At 45.2% G+C, this 21,852-nt stretch overlaps 1 protein-coding gene across 4 annotated transcripts in view; it reads left to right on the top strand.

The window, feature by feature from the left end:
- The window catches only part of SLC35F4 (solute carrier family 35 member F4), a 485,714-nt gene that overhangs the window by 351,994 nt on the left and 111,868 nt on the right, over positions 1-21,852 (top strand). For all 4 annotated transcript variants that reach the window (XM_069733132.1, XM_069733113.1, XM_069733141.1 and 1 more), the window contains one exon: positions 1,295-1,589. In XM_069733132.1, the coding sequence (XP_069589233.1) occupies positions 1,295-1,589 (295 nt within the window). The remainder of the gene's footprint in view (positions 1-1,294; positions 1,590-21,852) is intronic.

Raw genomic sequence — 21,852 nt, 5'->3', positions numbered from 1 at the left:
CCGTGTCCGCCTGCCCGCCAGTGTCTCTGTTGTACCCGTCTGCCTGCCTGTGTTCCAGCTGTGCCCGCCTGTCAACCAGAGTGCCAGCCGTGCCCGCTCCGTTCCTTAGTGGGATCAGCAGCCACAGCCAGACATCACCCTGGAGTGGCACCTGGTAGCTTCCTATTGCACAAGTCTGACCTCACCATCAGAGGCTCCAGCGAACACCTAGGAAGCTACTTAGTTACGCCCCTTCCAGGGAAGTTTGGTCTGTGGTCCAGTGGGGCCACACCCCCGTATGCCCGCGCCAACCAGTCTGGGCGCGTGCGTGACAGTGGCTTAGTGGTTGCCACTGTTCCTTTGCTGTACTGGGGTCCTGGTTTAATAATTTCACTAAGGACAATACCCTCTGGGTATTCTGGTTTATCCTACACATCAAAAGACAATTTAGATTGTGAGCTCTTGTAGGGACCGTGAGTGGTGATAATATGTGGTATATGTTAGCCCTAAATAAGCAAGTGTGACAAAGCGGCCTGTCCATTTTAGGTGGTGTTTTCATGTTGGCTTTTTGGGATTTTCCCTGATTCTTTTGTGTCTTCTGGAAAAAATTAATAGTCACACGTTTGACAGATACCATACATGTGAGTTCTTTTAACCACTTCACGGTTTCCAAAACCAGAAATGGTTAAAAGATATGACAATAGACTGAACAAGTACGCAATGTTTATTTTTAGCAGTGATCATGTTGCACTTTTTCAGGTGGTTTCCACCTGAAAAAGATGACATGTTCGTATACCCTAGTTCGGGTACAATTAAATGTATTAGGAGCTTTAGATCACAAAATACTGGAAATAACCTCATTGTATGCAAGGATATGCATCATATCCAAGAAATAGACAAGAAACTGAAAATTTTCTGGAAATATCCAAACACCATCCAGTATTTCATGGTTTAGGTGGGACTAAATCTCTGGGATATACCTTAATCAATGGTGAAAGGGTTTATCTGAAATAAGAAAAACACTCCTATATTTCAAAAACAGCACTACACCTGCCCTTTTTCAGGCAAACTGTTTTAATCTCTACAGATTATAAAGGCCTTAAAAATAATTAGGTAAAAACATTAGAGCCCAACCATTTCATCAGGATCAGCCAGCCAACTGATCTTGGGGAAGAGAGGAATCTGGCCTCTTGAATTTCAGTAGCTTATCCTTTTGATCAGAGTGGAGATAATATTGTATATTCTCCAAAATAATGATAAATTTAAAATTGCTTGGAAATACAAAATAAAAATTTTTTTTGTGTCTGCTTTCTAGGTGGAGATGGAGCACAAGCAAATGCAGAGAATACATCCGAAAACCATGAAAAATCTCGATGTCAGTCATGTACCTCCACATTCCTAAAAATTGTCTGGGGATTCTTGATTATCCTTTCAGTGTCTTCATCTTGGGTTGGAACAACGCAGATAGTAAAAATCACATACAAGAACTTCTACTGCCCATTCTTTATGACTTGGTTCTCAACCAATTGGAACATTATGTTTTTCCCAGTGTATTACTCTGGGCATCTAGCAACAGCACAAGAGAAGCAGTCACTGCTCCAAAAAATCAGGTAGGTCCAAATCTACGTTTTGCACAATATAATTCATCTCTATTTCAACCAAGTTTGTCAGGATAAACGAGGTGATGGTCGCACTTGATATCACAGTGCGTTTGAGTTGTGCGCTATGGAGTATGTTAGAAACTTTTACTTTTAATAAGTAATATTAAAAATATTTATACCCCCCCAAAAAAGGTGAAAGGTGCAACGTGCAAGATATGTTATTAATATATATTCATATATATAGGGTTAGAAGAAACAGAAGGTAGGCTCATGTGTATATACCGTATATATATAGAGAGAGAGAGAGATTCTTTACTCTCCTGTCTAATACAATAGTATAGTAGATGGCAACTAATGTTTCAATTCAAGTGTTGCCTTATCCTGAGAGTAAAGGACTAGTCAGAGGAGAGGCAACAGTCGACTATAGCCCCAAATCTAAAGCTTTACCCAAAAGAACAATTCCCAACTGCCCAGGGTACATAAAATCCTGCAACGCCTATAGATAAATAATCTGTAGCATAGAGGTGCCTGCAAAAAAAGGTGTTTCAAATGATAACCATTTATGCCAGGTCCAGGTGAGAAGGGGTGTGCTTGCCCTTCGTACAACCCCTGCTGTACACCTGCCTGTTTACGGAGGTTGGCACCCTAAGATGGCGCCCCCGCTAGTGCGTCGGCTGCCCTACATTCCTGTATGCAACCCTAAGACAGACATATAGTAGGAAACAGAGAGCAGCAGCCTCATCCTTAGGACCCCTTTTTTGCAGGCTCCGCTATGCTACAAATTATTTATCTATAGGCGTTGCAGGCTTTTATGTACCCTGGTCAATTGTTCTTTTGATTAAGGCTTTAGAATAAGGGCTATAGTCGTCTGTTGCCTGTCCTCTGACTAGTCCTTTACTATCAGGATAAGGCAACACTTGAATTCAAACATTAATTGCTATCTACTATACTACTGTATTAGGCAGTAGTGTACAGGATTACTATCTCTCTCTCTCTCTCTCTCTATATATATATATATATATGTATATATATATATTATACTAGATGGTGGCCCGATTCTAACGCATCGGGTATTCTAGAATATGTATGTAGTTTATTTATGAAGTTTTCAGAATAATGCAATTTATATACAGGATTCGGCCGGCCGTGACCAATTAGCGAAGCGTGGTTCAAATTCCGCGCCAATTCGCGACTGTCGCTGATTATTCGCGGCCGGGCGTGACCACTCAGTGAAGCCAGGGCCGGCTCCAGGTTTTTGAGGGCCCCGGGCGAAAGAGTCTCACTGGGCCCCCCTCTTTAACACGGGATTTGGATGTTTCGCCCCCAGCAGTTCGTCTCCAGCAGTTCACCCCTGGGTACATTTCACCCCCACACATTTCGCCCCCAGCAGTTTGCCCCCAGCAGTTCGCCCCTGGGTACATTTGGCCCCCGAACATTTCGTCCCTAGCATTTGGCCCCCAGGATGTTTCGCACCCACACATTTCACCCCCGCACATTTTGCCCCCAGCAGTTCGCCCTTGGGTACATTTCGCCCCCGCACATTTTGTCCCCAGCATTTGGCCCCCAGGATGTTTCGCCCCCGGCAGTTCATCCCCAGCATTTGGCCCCCAGGATGTTTTGCCCCCGCACATTTCATGCCCGCACATTTCGACCCCAGCAGTTCGCCCACAGCAGTTCGCCCACTTCGCCCCGGGCAGTTTGCCCCCGGCAGTTCACCCCCAGCAGTTCGCCCCCGGATGTTTGTACCCTTGCAGTTCATGAATTCCCGTCTGTCATCAATGTTTCACCCCCAGCAGTTTGCCCCCAGCAGTTCGCCCCCGGATGTTTTGCCCCCGAATGTTTCTCCTACAGCATTGTGTCCTTGGATGTGTCGCCATCTGATGTTTTGCCCCTAACATTTTGACCCCAGATGTTTCACCCTCAACTTTTGGGGTCAACATGCAGGGAACAAAACATCTAGGGCTGAACACACCTGGGGGTCAAATGTGCAGGACCCCAATTGCTGGGGATTCCTGTGGCTGCCTTTTCAGCAGCTCACCCAGTGTCTCTTCTGGCTGGCCTTAAAGGAGTATTATCACCCCAGAACAAAAAAAACCTGACATACTTACCTGTCGCTGCTGCAGCTCCTTGGGTCACGGAGTGCAGTCTAGAGGTTCCCCCTGATGTCTTCTCCTGCTTCTGGCTATCTTTTCATCTTGCCTGAATCACTGATCCATGAAGCATGATGAATGCCAATCTCCAGGTCGCTCACTGACATGACGTCACTCCTGCCCCATTCATTAGTCAATCCAGGGGGCAGGATGCCTCTCCAGTCACCAATGGGAAAAAGAACCGTAAGCACTACCCTGTGAAGGTGCCCGGGTAGGATCCCACACCATATATCAATATAAAATAAACCTGGCACTCAACTTATGGTGAATCTCTTGGGATTTATTAACAAGAGAGAAGATAAACGTTTCGGCCAATATTGGCCTTCCTCAGTAACGTACTGCCAATAGGAGCGGTGAAAGGTGAGGCAGTGAAATTCTGCCAGTGCTGTGAGTTCAGGAAGTAGATAGAAGCAGGCTCACAGGGTCCGACCAAAACAGGGTCTGGAATAGCGTGGGTGGCCTGAGAGGAGCTGTGGAACAGATTAGTCCATGCGACGCGGTGTCCACCGCTTGTCTGCCACAAGACAAGCGGTGGACACCGCGTCGCATGGACTAATCTGTTCCACAGCTCCTCTCAGGCCACCCACGCTATTCCAGACCCTGTTTTGGTCGGACCCTGTGAGCCTGCTTCTATCTACTTCCTGAACTCACAGCACTGGCAGAATTTCACTGCCTCACCTTTCACCGCTCCTATTGGCAGTACGTTACTGAGGAAGGCCAATATTGGCCGAAACGTTTATCTTCTCTCTTGTTAATAAATCCCAAGAGATTCACCATAAGTTGAGTGCCGGGTTTATTTTATATTGATCTCCAGTCACCAAGACACTGCTGCACATGCGCAGTGCCACGATGAGATCAGGCAGAAGAAGAGGAAGCTGGGAAGAAGGAGAGGACTAGTGGTGGCCTCCGGATCCAGCATGGCGATCGCCAGCCCACACAGCCAGGAGAAGATCAGGCAAAGATGAGCAGAAGACCTCTAGGTAAGTACCAGGAGGGGAAGATCGGCAGCATGCTTGCCGCAACATGATTGCTGAAAGCATGCTGCCTTATTTTGCTGTTTGGCATGAGAATACCTCTTTAATGCAGGCTATGTATGGAAGCAGGGGGATTGTTGCCTGACTACAGGGTTAAGGTACCTTTACACTAAACGACTTACCAATGCTCACAACCAGCGATACGACCTGGCCGTGATCGTTGGTAAGTCGTTGTGTGGTCGCTGGGGAGCTGTCACACAGACAGCTCTCTCCAGCGACCAACGATCAGGGGAACGACTTCGGCAGCGTTGAAACTGTCTTCAACGATGCCGAAGTCCCCCTGCAGCACCTGGGTAACCAGGGTAAACATCGGGTTACTAAGTGCAGGGCCGCGCTTAGTAACCCGATATTTACCCTGGTTACCATTGTAAAAGTAAAAAAAAAACACTACATACTCACATTCTGATGTCTGTCACGTCCCCCGCCGACGTCCACAGGGTTAAACTGCTTTCGGCAGGAGCGCTGCTAATGCACGCGCTGCGAGAGTTTCCCTGCACTGACTGTGTCAGCGCCGGCCGTAAAGCAGAGCACAGCGGTGACGTCACCGCTGTGCTCTGCTTTACGGCCGGCGCTGACACAGTGGACGCCGGGGGACGTGACAGACATCAGAATGTGAGTATGTAGTGGTTTTTGTTTTTTTACTTTTACAATGGTAACCAGGGTAAATATCGGGTTACTAAGCGCGGCCCTGCGCTTAGTAACCCGATATTTACCCTGGTTACAAGTGAACACATCGCTGGATCGGCGTCACACACGCCGATCCAGCGATGACAGCGGGTGATCAGCGACCAAAAAATGGTCCTGATCATTCCCCAACGACCAACGATCTCCCAGCAGGGGCCTGATCGTTGGTCGCTGTCACACATAACGAGATCGTTAGCGGGATCGTTGCTGCGTCACCAAAAGCGTGACGTTGCAACGATATCGTTAACGATATCGTTATGTGTGACGGTACCTTTAATCCCACCAACCAGCTCTGCAGAACTGAGATATTGGCTTTGCTGAACTAAAGTGGTGGTTAACCAGCTTCTACAGAACCTCTTTATCAGGTCTTCAGAAGGGGGGTTTGGGGATTAGCCCTCACAGAACACTCTACCAGTATACCAAAGAATGGAGCAGCAGATAAAAGTGGCATTCTCACTTCAGGATCCCTTTTTCTATTGATGCCCATTCCTCAGATTAGGCCAATAATAGGGTCCAGTTGTATTCTGTATTGAACCAGTTGTTTATCAGCAACTTTCAGCACCAACGACAATGACAAGTGACTGGAAGCTGCAGCCATAGCTCTCCGTGATATCAGTGAGATCCAGGGAAGATGGGACAGTGCCTGGCAAAGAGCTGATCCACCGTGACATGCCTTATACAGGGGCATGCACTGCTCTGTGCAGAGAAATGCATGTTCTGGACGGGACTCGGTTGTGTGCATCCGGTCTTTCAGTAACAAATGGCCCTTTGGTGACAAAAATTGCAGAATGCATTATAAATGATGGGATGCATACGTATGCATTTTTAAAGCGTTTTTGTCGTGTTTTTATAGCGAAAAAACGTGAAAAAACGTGAAAAATGCTGAACTTGTGCACATAGCCTAAATGATGGGATGCATATGTATGCGTTTTTTTAAGCATTTTTCTCGCGTTTTTTGCGTGAAATTTTTGCATTTTTTTTCCGGAAGTTCCCAATGCAATAATGTAGTGGGAAGTCCGCAAAAAAGCTGCAAAATTAATGAACATGCTGTGGTTTTTTTTTTCACAGAAAAAGCGTGACATATGTACAAAAATTGCAGAATGCATTATAAATGATGGGATGCATATGTATGCATTTTTAAACCGTTTTTATAGCGAAAAACACACGAAAAAACTTGAAAAATCCTGACTGTGTGCACACAGGCTTAGAAAAGTTTTGGAAAATGTCTTGTTAAAATTGTGGGCAAAATGCTATGACACTATAATGCAATCAGTTGTGAGGTTTACAGATGGAAACAGTTGATTAAACATGTCACAAAAGTGCAGCACTCTGTACAGTACTTTTGTGGCATGTGGATTGATGACGGATGGGAATTCATGAACCACAAGGACAAACTGGCGAAACATCCAAACACAAAATTCTGAGGGCAAAACAGGGTATAAACATCCGGGGGTGAACTGCTGGGGGCGAAACATTGATGACAGACGGGAATTCATGAACCACAAGGGTACAAACATCCTGGGGCGAACTGCCGAGGGCGAAAAATTGATGACGGACGGGAATTCATAAACCACAAGGGTACAAATATCCAGGGGCGAACTGCTGGAGGCGAAACATTGATGACGGAGGGGAATTCATGAACCACAAGGGTACAAATATCCGGGGGCGAACTGCCAGGGGTGAAAGATTGATGATGGACAGGAATTCATGAACCACAAGGGTACAAATATCCGGGGGCGAACTGCCAGGGGTGAAAGATTGATGATGGACAGGAATTCATGAACCACAAGGGTACAAATATCCGGGGGCAAACTGCCAGGGGTGAAACATTGATGACGGACGGGAATTCATGAACAACAAGGGTACAAATATCCGGGGGCGAACTGCTGGAGGCGAAACATTGATGACGGAGGGGAATTCATGAACCACAAGGGTACAAACATCCGGGGCGAACTGCCGGGTGCGAAACATCCGGGGGCGAACTGCCGGGGACGAAATGTGCGAACTGCTGGGGGCGAAATGTGTGGGGGTAAAATGTTGGGGGGGCAAAACATCCTGGGGGGGCAAATGCTGGGGACACAATGTGTGGGGGCGAAATGTACCCAGGGGCGAACTGCTGGGTGCAAACTGCTGGGGGCGAAATGTGCGGTGGTGAAATGTGCGGGGCAAAACATCCTGGGGGCCAAATGCTGAGGACGAAATGTGCGGGGGTGATATGTACCCAGGGGCGAACTGCTGGAGGCCAACTTCTGGGGGTGAAATGTGCGGGGGCAAAACATCCTGGGGCCAAATGCTGGGGACGAAATGTGCGGGGGCGAAATGTACCCAGGGGCGAACTGCTGGGGGCGAACTGCTGGGGGCGAAACATCCTATAGCCCTTTAACACATACCACAATTCATGATGCACAGATACAGCAGATAAATATAGCACAGCCAAGTAGTGTATAACACAGCCCACGTAGTATATAACACAGCCCACGTAGTATATAGCACAGCCACGTAGTATATAACACAGCCCACGTAGTATATAACACAGCCACATAGTATATTGCCCAGCCACATAGTATATAGCACAGCCCGCATAGTAAATAGCACAGCCCACGTAGTATATAGCACAGCCACGTAGTATATAGCACAGCCACGTAGTATATAGCACAGCCATGTAGAATATAGCACAGCCACGTAGTATATAGCACAGCCACGTAGAATATAGCACAGCCACGTAGTATATAGCACAGCCACGTAGTATATAGCACAGCCACGTAGTATATAGCACAGCCACGTAGTATATAGCACAGCCACGTAGTATATAACAAAGCCACATAGTATATAGCACAGCCACGTAGTATATAGCACAGCCATGTAGTATATAGCACAGCCACGTAGTATATAGCACAGCCCATGTAGTATATAGCACAGGCCACGTAGTAAATAGCACAGACACTTAGTATATTGCCCAGCCACATAGTATATTGCCCAGCCACATAGTATATCGCCCAGCGACATAGTATATTGCCCAGTGACGTAGTATATTGCCCAGCCACGTAGTATATTGCCCAGCCACGTAGTATATTGCTCAGCCACGTAGTATATAGCACAGATATGTAGTATATAACACAACCCACGCAGTATCTAACATAGCCCGCGTAGTATATAATAAAATGGTAAAGGTATTAAATAGCAACATCACATACATCCCCAATATAATATCTCTGTTGCCAAATATTGGATATAGTTACACCCAGTCGTTGAGAACTTAATACTGAAGAAGGTGTGGAAGCCACAGAAAAACGACCAATATTGGGTAAATCACATATATGAAAAATCTTTATTGATACAAATACAACAACTAAAGAGCATAATAATCCCTGGACCACAATAGTACATAGTGCAGAAATGGTGGCGGCCGCTGCAGCAGATCGCCACTGTACAAAAAGGACGTGCAGACCATATACCCCAAGCTACCATTTAGTATAGACACCCGCCAGTAAATACAACCACACATAGGAGCTGCTAGCTGAAAAGTATTGTCTACTTGCGTTATAGATTAAAGAAACATGCAGCAAGCTGTATATACCAAAAAATATACCACAGTGGGTTAATACCTTGCTGCACCACATTACGCAGGGCCACAGTATATCACTATATTAATAGAGCAGCGAAAAGACCATGTGTATAAAGATTAATGCTAACTATATTGGTGTCTCACCCCCATGGTCACACACGACCGTGGGCGGATGTGTGCACCGGACCCAGCTACGTTTTAAGCCCCCCGCTTACAGGTAATCAAGAGCTGTGCTTATGGATAGTTTGCCTCGCGGTACTTCTATTAGCTACAGTTATGCTATGAGATGGATGGTCGTGTGTGACCATGGGGGTGAGACACCAATATAGTTAGCAATAATCTTTATACACATGGTCTTTTCGCTTCTCTATTAATATAGTGATATACTGTGGCCCTGCGTAATGTGGTGCAGCAAGGTATTAACCCACTGTGGTATATTTTTTGGTATATACAGCTTGCTGCACGTTTCTTTAATCTATAATGCAGGTAGACAATACTTTTCAGCTAGCAGCTCCTATGTGTGGTTGTATTTACTGGCGGGTGTCTATACTACATGGTAGCTTGGGGTATACGGTCTGCCCGTCCTTTTTGTACAGTGGCGATCTGCTGCAGCGGCCGCCACCATTTCTGCACTATGTACTATTGTGGTCCAGGGATTATTATGCTCTTTAGTTGTTGTATTTGTATCAATAAAGATTTTTCATATATCTGATTTACCCAATATTGGTCATTTTTCTGTGGTTTCCACACCTTCTTCAGCACGTAGTATATAGCAATGTGGGCACCATATCTCTGTTAAAAAAAGAATTAAAATAAAAAATAGTTATATACTCACCTTCCGTCGGCCCCCTGGATCCAGCAGAGGCGTTTACCGATGCTCCTCGCGACGCTCGGGTCCCAAGAGTGCATTGCGGTCTCACGAGATGATGACGTAGTGGTCTTGCAAGACCGCTACGTCATCATCTCGCGAGATCGCAATGCATGGACCGGTCACCGAAGCGTCGCGAGGAGCGGGAAAGGCTTGGGCTGGATCCTGGATCCTGCATAGGCAGCATCAATAGTAAAAAGTTCATCACATAGGGTTAATAGCAGCATTAACAGACTGCGTTACACTGCGTTATGCCACGGTGTAACGCAGTCGGTTTAACGGACTGTTACAACGCTATGTGGGCGGCGGGCGCTGACTGGGGGGGGAGTATAGAGGGGGCACTGACTGCAGGGGAGTAGGGAGCGGCCGGATTGTGCCCGTCGCTCCCAAGAGTGCATTGCGGTCTCGCGAGATGCTATGCCATCATCTCGCGAGACCGCAATGCATGGACCGGTCACCGGAGGAGCGGGAAAAGCCTGGGCTTGCTTCGGAAGGTGAGTATATAATGATTTTTTTTTTTTAATTATTTTTAACATTAGATCTTTTTACTATTGATGCTGCATAGGCAGCATCAATAGTAAAAAGTTGGTCCCACAGGGTTAATAGCAGCGTTAACGGAGTGCGTTACACCGCGGCATAATGCGGTCCGTTAACGCTGACACTAACCCTGTGTGAGCGCTGACTGGAGGGGAGTATGGAGCGGGCCCTTACTGCGGGGAGTAAGGAGCGGCCATTTTGCCGCCGGACTGTGCCCGTCGCTGATTGGTCGTGGCTGTTTTGCCACGACCAATCAGCAACTTGGGATTTCCGTTACAGACAGACAGACAGAAAGACGGAAGTGACCCTTAGACAATTACATAGTAGATGAGCCTACCTCTTGTTTCTTCTAGACCTTTACCTCTTGTTTCTTCTAGCCCTTTATATATGTATATTAAGAACACGTTGCACCTTTCACCTTTTTTTTGGGGGGTGGGGGGGTATAAATATTTTTAATATTACTTCTTAAAAGCTCAATTTTATTAAGGGTTGTTTGTTAATAAGTCATTGGTAATTCTAACATACTCCATAGCGCACCACTCAAATGCACTGTGATATCAAGTGCGACCATTATCAGGTTTATCCTTAAGTCGCTTAGTTTACACCCTTTTCATATATACTTTTCATATAAGCCCATCTAGAATTACCAGTGCCAATACATTTGAAGCGCATTGTAAATTTGTCCAGTATTATTTGTTTAAGGTTTAGCAAATGTTCTTTCTGTTTTACACACCTATATGGACATATTCAAATGAAGAACGTTCATTCTGTTGCAACATGTAGAAAGCATTGGTTATAATTGTTCATATGCTCCAACATTTCAGAGAACCATACAATAGCTTAAAAAAATTAGCCAGGCACTGGGAGAGCTGTCCCTACCTGGTTTGGGTGGAGAGGAGTCATAGTGTAGCTCTTTTTCTCAGTGTCCACACTTCTCTACAGGGGTATAACCATAGTGGGTTCAAGTTTTGCAACTGCACACAAGTCCTGTAGCCTGGGGAGTTGGAGGCAGAAGGCCCTTTTGGCCCATATGAGAATACCAATATCTATTAAAGACCCATGCTTGTTGCATTGGTGCCCATAATCTACAATGTACGTCACTATTTCTCTTGGTGTACCCAGCCCAACCTATGTTCAGCTCCTGTGCCCACTCCATACGCTGGCACCTACGGCTTGACGTAATAACATGTCGTGTAGTAGGAAGGGTTGAATATCGGAGACATTTGAGTGATCAATGGCTGCTACAAGAGACATAAACTCAAACCAGCTGAAATGGATGCAAGAAATAACGTATGATAAACTGATATCACCACAAATAGAAGATCAAAATGAATTTACAAATCTGATATGAACCCTTATTTTCTAATGTGGCATTTACTGTGGCAATATGTATAATAGGGGGGCTCTATATTAGATGCATCACAGGGCTACAAGAACAATAAGTAGGTTATTCTATTTTCCCAAGTACATTTGGATTCCGGTGTAGTTATCACGTCGAGTTTATATCATACACAACCCTATCCAAAGGCCAACACACAGGCCTACTTTATTAAACCTTTCTTTGTTATTCACAGCAATCAGTCAGAGCTTAACTTTCTTTTTTTTTTAACCCCTTTACCCCCAAGGGTGGTTTGCACATCAATGACCAGGCCAATTTTTACATTTCTGACCAGTGTCCCTTTAAGAGGTTATAACTCTGGAACGCTTCAACGGATCCCAGTGATTCTGACATTGTTTTCTCGAGAAATATTGTACTTCATGATAGTGGTAAAATTGATTTGATATTACCTGCGTTTATTTGTGAAAAAAACGGAAATTTGTCGAAAATTTTGAAAATTTTGCAATTTTCCAACTTTGACATTTTATGCAATTAAATCACAGAGATATCACACAAAATACTTAATAAGTAACATTTCCCACATATCTACTTTACATCAGCACAATTTTTTTGTTAGGGAGTTATAAGGGTTAAAAGTTGACCAGCAATTTCTCATTTTTACCACACCATTTTTTTTTTTTAGGGACCACATCTCATTTGAAGTCATTTTGAGCGGTCTATATGATAGAAAATACCCAAGTGTGACACCATTCTAAAAACTGCACCCCTCAAGGTGCTCAAAACCACATTCAAGAAGTTTATTAACCCTTCAGGTGTTTCACAGGAATTTTTGGAATGTTTAAATAAAAATGAACATTTCACTTTTTTTCACAAAAAATTTACTTCAGCTCCAATTTGTTTTATTTTACCAAGGGTAACAGGAGAAAATGGACCCCAAAAGTTTTTCACAAAAATTATCTTTTTGCCCCCAATTTTTTATTTTCCCAAGGGTAAGAGAAGAAATTGGACCGCAAAAGTTGTTGTACAATTTGTCCTGAGTACGCTGATACCCTATATGTGGCGGTAAACCACTGTTTGGGCGCATGGCAGAGCTCGGAAGGGAAGGAGCACCGTTTTACTTTTCAATGCAAAATTGACAGGAATTGAGATGGGACGCCATGTTGCGTTTGGAGAGCCACTGATGTGCCTAAACATTGAAACCCCCCACAAGTGACACCATTTTGGAAAGTAGACCCCCTAAGGAACTTATCTAGAGGTGTGGTGAGCACTTTGACCCACAAAGTACTTCACAGAAGTTTATAATGCATAGCCGTAAAAATAAAACAAACATTTTTTCCCACAAAAATTATTTTTTAGCCCCCAGTTTTGTATTTTCCCGAGGGTAACAGGAGAAATTGGACCCCAAAAGTTGTTGTTCAATTTGTCCTGAGTACGCTGATACCCCATATGTGGGGGGAAGGACCACCATTTGGGCGCATGGGAGGGCTCGGAAGGGAAGGAGTGCTATTTGGAATGCAGACTTAGATGGAATGGTCTGCAGGCGTCACATTGCATTTGCAGAGCCCCTAATGTACCTAAACAGTAGAAACCCCCCAAAAGTGACACCATTTTGGAAAGTAGACCCCCTAAGGAACTTATCTGGATGTGTGGTGAGCACTTTGACCCACCAAGGGCTTCACAGAAGTTTAAAATGCAGAGCCGTAAAAATAAAACAAAAATTTTTTCCCACAAAAATTATTTTTTAGCCCCCAGTTTTTTATTTTCCCAAGGGTAACAGGAGAAATTGGACCATAAATGTTGTTGTCCAATTTGTCCTGAGGACGCTGATACCCGATATGTGGGGGAGAACCACCGTTTGAGCGCATGGCAGAGCTCGGAAGGGAAGGAGCATCATTTGGAATGCAGACTTAGATGGATTGGTCTGCAGGTGTCACATTGCGTTTGCAGAGCCCCTATGTACCTAAACAGTAGAAACCCCCCACAAGTGACCCCATATTGGAAACTAGACCCCCCAAGGAACTTATCTAGATGTGTTGTGAGAACTTTGAACCCCCAAGTGTTTCACTACAGTTTATAACGCAGAGCCGTGAAAATAAAAAATCAGAGTCATGTGAGGTCTTGTTTTTTGCGGGATGAGTTGACGTTTTTATTGGTACCATTTTCGGGCATGTGACATTTTTTGATCGCTTTTTATTCCGATTTTTGTGAGGCAGAATGACCAAAAACCAGCTATTCATGAACTTCTTTTGGGGGAGGTGTTAATTCCGTTCCGCGTTTGGTAAAATTGATAAAGCAGTTTTATTCTTCGGGTCAGTATGATTACAGCAATACCGCATTTATATCTTTTTTTTATGTTTTGGCGCTTTTATACGATAAAAACTATTTTATAGAAAAATAATTATTTTTGCATCGCTTTATTCTGAGGACGATAACTTTTTTATTTTTTTTGCTGATGATGCTGTGTTGTGGCTCGTTTTTTGCGGGATAAGATGACGTTTTCAGCGGTACCATGGTTATTTATATCCGTCTTTTTGATTGCGTGTTATTCCACTTTTTGTTTGGCGGTATGAGAATAATGCGTTGTTTTTTGCCTCTTTTTTTTTTTTTTTTTACGATGTTCACTGAAGGGGTCAACTAGTGATATAGTTTTATAGGTGGGGTCGTTACGGACGCGCCGATACTAAATATGTGTACTTTTATTGTTTTTTTTATTTAGATAAAGAAATGTATTTATAGGAACAATATTTTTTTTGGGGGGGGGGGAATTTTTTTGGATTTTAAAAAAAAAATTTTTTACACATTGGAATAATTTTTTTTTACACTATTTTCTTACACGTTATAGTGTAAGATTGCTGATCTGACACTTTGCTGTGCACGGTGTCAGATCAGCGATCTGACATGCACAGCTCCAGGCTTCACAGTGCCTGCTCTGAGCAGGCGCTGTGAAGCCACCTCCCTCCCTGCAGGACCCGGATGCCGCGGCCATCTTGGATCCGGGCCTGCAAGGAGAAGGAGGAGGTAAGAGACCCTCGCAGCAACGCGATCACATCGCGTTGCTGCGGGGGTCTCAGGGAAGCCCGCAGGGAACCCCCTCTCTGCTCTATGCTTCCCTATACCGCCGGCACACCGCGATCATGTTTGATCGCGGTGTGTCGGGGGTTAATGTGCCGTGGGCGGTCCGTGACAGCTCCTGGCACATAGCGCTGGATGACAGCTGCGATAGGCAGCTGACACTCGGCCGTGCTCCCCCCGTGAGCGTGGTCGATCGCTATGACGTACTATCCCATCGAGGGTCAGATAGGCCCAGGTCACCTTGACGGGATAGTAGGTCCAAGGTCAGAAAGTGGTTAAACACTGGTAAAAATGAAAGCTGCGCTGTGATTGGTTGCTAAGGGAAGCAATGATAGTTTACTTTTTAGACAGTTTTGACAAATCTGCCCCTTTGCACCAAACAGTTCCTACCTATTACCAATAAAGGCCCAAATAACACAACCATTCAGCATATGTAGTGATATTGCATAATATCAGCTCAGCACGTTATCTGAGCATGTTCACTCATCGCTAACCACAACCTTTGACCCAATAGCCATGCACGCAACTCTGATTTTTGGATCATGAATTGGCTCGTGTGAATTTTCTTTGTGCAAGTACCTATTGTTCTACAACATGAAATTAGACACACACTTTGTCAGAGATTATGCATTGTTAGAGCTGGCGGAATGCACCAAATAATATAAAGGAAGATATAAGGTGCGTTAGCCGCCCGGAGTCCACCGTGCAGAGGTATTACCTGCTGCTCGGTAATGTCGGACAGTATATGGCAGTATAAAGAGAACACACACGGGTTAACGTCACCCGGTATGTATGAAGACGAACCCTGTTGCGTCACAAAGCCTCAATACTGCTGAATGAACGCTAGTATTCGGTCACAGGACTCTACCCCAAGGACACGGGGTTAGAGTCCCTCTAGACCAGTATTTCCCAAACTCCAGTCCTCACGGCTCCCAACAGGTCATGTTTTCAGGATTTCCATGGTGCTGCACAAGTAGGAGAACTCCTGATACTTCCATCACCTGTGCAATACTAAGGAAATCCTGAAAACATGACCTGTTGGGGTCCGGGAGGACTGGAGTTTGGGAAACACTGCTCTAGACCCACTAGCGCTATGCGCCACACGTACGGTGCCAGGGGAAACTAATAATAGTAAATTTAGCGCATAGAGTGCGGGCATCACCGCTTTGGCGGATGCCACTGACCGCCCTAACTATGGACAAGAAAGCGCACTAGTTGCACATGGCATCGCACTGGCGAACGCTGCTAAAGTTGCTGTAGGAAATGTGGTTAGTGCTCGATCGCACTTAAGTGGCCCTAGTCAGCTCCAATCACCCACACTCAGTCAACAACACTAGGGAAGGGGATCAATTAGGAGCTTTCACCAGAACTTACATGCATCCATACACACCACGCCGCTCGGCTATGTGAACCTTTTATAGTTGCAGCCTTCCGGGACCTTGCCAGTGGTCCAATCGGAGCCTCTTGGGGACCTGGGCATGTGACCCCCGACCTCCAATGAGAGGTTGTCCCATGGGTATGCTCAGTAGGCAAAAAGCAAGACTTAGTCCCAGGTATGTCTGCTTGCCACTGACTAATGCTGTTTACAATAGCTGGACCTGGAACAGCAGCAGTAACCAAATGCACAGCATCAGGTTGAGCAAGACGCTGGGACTGACGTCTCTGCTGAGCAGGCTCCTCTGCGGCTGGGGAAGAATGGGAAACCGCAGAGGACATGGTTCGAGATTCCCCCTGTGCAGAGGTGGGAACTCGACACCTAACATGCATAGCAATAGGCAGAGCCGCCATCAAGGCATTACTGCGCTTACTGCTGTATGGGGCCCAATAACTAGCGGCACACAGGGGGGCCTGCAGGGCCCTGACTCTTGTGCTACTGCTCATGGGGCCCCATCCTCCACTAATGTGCTGTGGGCCTGTGGCGCAGACGTCAGAGCTGTGCACAGCCGTCTTACCTTGACAGCTGCACAGCTCCGAATCCATTCTAGCTGCCTCAGTAGTGAATGTGCTAGAATGTATGGGCTCCTATCAGGTCCTCTCAGCAGCCCATACATTCAAGCTGATTCACTGCTGAGAATGATACAATGTATGGGCTTCTTCCAGGTGTCTACCTTGACAAGAAGAGGAGCTGCGCCTGCTGGGGATCGCTTCTGAGGTAAGTATGAAAAACGTTTTGTTTTCTTTATAAAGTGAATTAAATGATGGAGGGGGCTGCAAATAATGGCGGGGGGCTGCAAATGATGATGTGAAGGAAGGGATGAGGGACTGCACATGAAGAGGGGGAGGGGGACTGCACATGAAGGGAAGGGGACTGCACATGATGAAGTGGGGGAGAATGGGAGACTGCAAATGATGAAGTGAGGGGGAGGGGGACTGTGAGTGATGAAGTGAGGAGGACTGAAAATGATAAAGTGAGGGACGGGGACAGCAATTGAATTGAATGTGGGGGATGGGGAGAGCAAATGAGGACCTGGAGGAGAGCAAATAATGATGAATTTTGAGGGTGGTGGGAGTAAATGATGTCTTGAATGTGGGGTGAGAGCAGTTGATGATGAATAGAAGGTGGAGGTAGGAGAGAGAGCAGACATCGTGGTGGCGGCTTAAAAATACTTTTGGCCAAAACAAAAGCTGCTGGCTATGTATGTGATATGTGGTTGCTGGGAACTGTTAATAGATTGGTGAGGACGTGGTGTAGAAGATGAATTTTTCTAAGAGCGGGTGGTGGGACTATGGAAGGTTCAATGTGTGGAGAAGGAGCAGGGGTGGAGCCTGGGCGGAGTCTCAAGGGGGCCCAAAAATTTTGCCAGTATGGGGCCCTGAAATTCCTAGTGGCAGCCCTGGCAATAGGCACAAATGTCCATCCACAATCGTATCCAGTAGTCAATTACAATTTTCCCTACGCTTTTGTTTGTCCATGTAGGCAAATAAAAAGATGAATCTAACATTGCTCTGCGAAGCTCCCGCCAGACAAAACAAGGAACAGAAAAAGGTATTTAGATGTGGTTTTTATTTGTCAACGCGTTTTGAAGCATACAACACTGTTGGTGGTTTATCCTGATGAAGGAGTGTTGTATGTTTCAAAAGGCGTTGACAAAAACCGCTTCCAGATACCCTTCTCTCTTTCTTCATCATCTGGCAGGAGCTTGGCAGAGTTCTGCCTTGAGGGATCCACAGTAGCCTTCTGCTCTTGCAAGCTAAAACAAGAGTTATGACTGTCATAAACCCATAAGGTGAGCATAAAAAAATTTGTTTTCCCTTTTTTATACCGGATAAGACCCTATTTGAGCTTTATTGTGTCCACAGCCTAATTTTATCCGTTTGTTTGTTGTATATGGACAGACATACCATTGATGCAGCCAGTGGGGCTGCACGGGGCCCCAATAAGTAAGGGGGCTACTTCCACCTCCAAAAGCAGCAAACAGCAAACCACTTCGGTCACAGACACATAAAGGGTTGCACTATGACGAGCTGTTGGACTGCAAAGGGCACATATGCAGGGTAAGTCACTCGCTACTTTACCCGAAAAAGTTGTCGAGTGTACTGAAATTTGGACTCTAAATATTTTGGCTCATAAGAAACAAGAGTGCAATGAATCTCAGAGACCGTGACGCTGAGTGGTCTCACCGACTTGTCCGACGGTTGTCTCCACTATGAGATACAGTTATATGAAAAAGTTTGGGCACCCCTATTAATTTTAAGCTTAATGTTTTATAAAAATTGTTTTTTTTTGCAACAGCTATTTCAGTTTCATATATCTAATAACTGTTGGACACAGTAATGTTTCTGCCTTGAAATGAGGTTTATTGTACCAACAGAAAATGTGAAAACAGAAAAACTTTTTCATATAACTGTAGACTTGCTGCACACCTTTCTGCACGTCGGTAGTTTTATGTGGTGCTTGCATTTCACTTCTGCAGAATTCCTTCTTCATTTGTCAACAAAGTACATATACATTTTCGATTAGCATTGTTAACTTATTGGAAAACATAATCTATGAAGAGTGTTATGATCAGGTGGCCTTGGAGCAGCATGAAATGACCTTCGCTGGAGCAGTGGTAACTATACTGACCGCAAACCCTGATCCTATCACCGCAACTAGAAGTAGCCGTGGGTGTGCCTATGCCGATTTCCGACATCATAATTGCGTTCCGCAGGCGAAAATTTACGGGAAAAGAAGGCACATGGTTTCATCAAGGAACCAACAGGATCCCTCTGAGACAAAACGGCCCCTGCCCCAATCTCAGAAGCGTCAACCTCAACCTGAAATGGAAGAGAAACATCCGGCTGGCGCAACACTGGAGCAGAAGAAAAACAACGTTTAAGTTCTTGAAAGGCAGAGACAGCCGCAGAGGGCCAATTCGCCACATCAGCGCCCTTCTTAGTCAAATCAGTCAAGGGTTTAACCACGCTGGAAAAATTAGCAATGAAACGGCGATAAAAATTAGCGAAACCCAAAAATTTCTGAAGGCTCTTCACGGATGTGGGCTGAATCCAATCATGAATGGCCTGAACCTTAACCGGATCCATCTCAATAGATGAGGGAGAAAAAATAAAGCCCAAAAAGGAAACCTTCTGCACCCCAAAAAGACACTTAGACCCTTTCACAAACAAGGCATTGTCACGAAGGATCTGAAATACCATCCTGACCTGCTGCACATGAGACTCCCAATCATCGGAAAAAATCAAAATATCGTCCAAATAAATGATCAAGAATTTATCAAGATAACTCCGGAAGATATCATGCATGAAGGACTGAAAAACAGATGGAGCACTAGAGAGTCCGAATGGCATCACAAGGTATTCAAAATGGCCTTCGGGCGTGTTAAACGCAGTTTTCCATTCATCACCCTGCTTTATACGAACAAGATTATAAGCCCCCCGAAGGTCAATCTTAGTAAACCAACTAGCTCCCTTAATCCTAACAAACAAACCAGAAAGCAAAGGCAAGGGGTATTGAAACTTGACCGTGATCTTATTTAAGAGGCGATAATCAATACAGGGTCTCAAAGAACCATCTTTTTTAGCAACAAAAAAGAACCCTGCTCTCAACAGTGAAGAAGATGGACGAATATGCCCCTTCTCCAAAGACTCCTTAATATAACTCCGGATGGCGGTATGTTCAGGTACAGAAAGGTTGAAAAGTCGACCCTTAGGAAACTTACAGCCTGGAATTAAATCAATAGCAAAATCGCAGTCCCTGTGCGGTGGAAGGAAACTGGACTTAGGCTCATCGAATACATCCTGAAAATCAGACAAAAACTCCGGAATTTCAGAAGAGGGAGAAGGGGCGATTGACATCAGAGGAACAACATTATGAACCCCCTGACAACCCCAACTAGTCACATACATGGACTTCCAATCCAAAACAGGATTATGGACCTGCAACCATGGGAAACCCAGCACGACAGCATCATGCAAATTATGCAATACCAGAAATCGACAATCTTCCTGGTGGGCTGGCGCCATGCGCATCGTCACCTGTATCCAAAACTGGGGCTTATCTTTAGCCAAGGGTGTAGCATCAATTCCCCTTAAAGGAATATGATTCTGCAAAGGCTGCAAGGGAGAACCACAACGCCTAGCAAAGTCAAACTCCATCAAATTCAAGGCGGCGCCTGAATCCACAAACGCCATCACAGAAAATGACGACAATGAGCAGATCAAGGACACAGATAACAGAAATTTAGGTTGTACAGTACTGATGGTAAATGAACTGGCGATCCTTTTTGTCCGCTTAGGGCAGACAGAAATGACATGAGAAGCGTTGCCACAATAAAAACAAAACCTGTTGAGACGTCTGAAACTTTGTCGTTCCGTTTTAGACAGAATCCTATCACACTGCATAGGCTCAGGAATTTGCTCTGAGGATAACGCCATAGCGCGCACAGTTCTGCGTTCCCGCAAGCGCCGGTCAATCTGAATGGCCAAAGACATAGAATCACTCAGATTGGAGGGTGTGGGAAACCCCACCATAACATCCTTAACGGATTCAGAAAGACCCTTTCTGAAAATTGCCGCCAAAGCATCATCATTCCATTTAGTCAGCACAGACCATTTTCTGAATTTCTGACAATACAATTCAGCCGCCTCTTGCCCCTGAGATAGGGCCAACAAGGTTTTCTCAGCTTGATCCACAGAATTAGGCTCATCATACAATAACCCCAATGCTTGAAAGAAAGAATCAACATTAAGCAAAGCAGGATTGCCAGATTCCAGAGAAAATGCCCAATCCTGTGGATCACCACGCAGCAGGGATATGATGATTTTAACCTGCTGACTGGGATCACCAGAGGACCGGGGTCTCAATGCAAAAAGCAGTTTACAGTTATTTTTGAAGCTCAAAAATTTGGATCTGTCACCAAAAAATAAATCAGGAGTGGGAATCTTAGGTTCTAATGCAGGAGTCTGAACAATATAATCTGAAATACCCTGTACCTTAGCAGCAAGCTGATCCACACGAGAAGCTAACTCCTGAACATTCATGTTAGTACTAGGTTCCTCAGCCACCCAGAGATTAAGAGGGAGGAGAAGACAGATCAAACTAAAGAAAAAAAAATGGCTCAAGACCTTTCCTCCCTTCTTCTGAGATGCATTTAACTCATTGTTGGCCAGTTGTACTGTTATGATCAGGTGGCCTTGGAGCAGCATGAAATGACCTTCGCTGGAGCAGTGGTAACTATACTGACCGCAAACCCTGATCCTATGACCGCAAACCCTGATCCTATCACCGCAACAGAAGTAGCCGTGGGGTGTGCCTAACCAGACCTAGACACCTCAACACAGCCGGAGAACTAAATATCCCTAAAGATGGAAATAGGAAAACTCTCTTGCCTCAGAGTAGACCCCCAAAGGATAGACAGCCCCCCACAAATAATGACTGTGAGTAGGAGAGAAAAAGACACACGCAGACTGAAAACAGGTATAAGCAAAGGAGGCCACTTCTACCTAGAAAGGAAAGGAAAGTACAGGATACTATGCGGTCAGCATAAAACACTACAAAATATCCACAGCAGAAAAATACAAAAA

The sequence above is a fragment of the Ranitomeya imitator genome, chromosome 1, assembly GCF_032444005.1.
Source record: "Ranitomeya imitator isolate aRanImi1 chromosome 1, aRanImi1.pri, whole genome shotgun sequence".
NCBI lineage: Eukaryota > Metazoa > Chordata > Amphibia > Anura > Dendrobatidae > Ranitomeya > Ranitomeya imitator.
The sequence above is the reverse complement of the archived record's forward strand: the minus strand, read 5'-3'. Positions and strand labels throughout refer to the sequence as shown.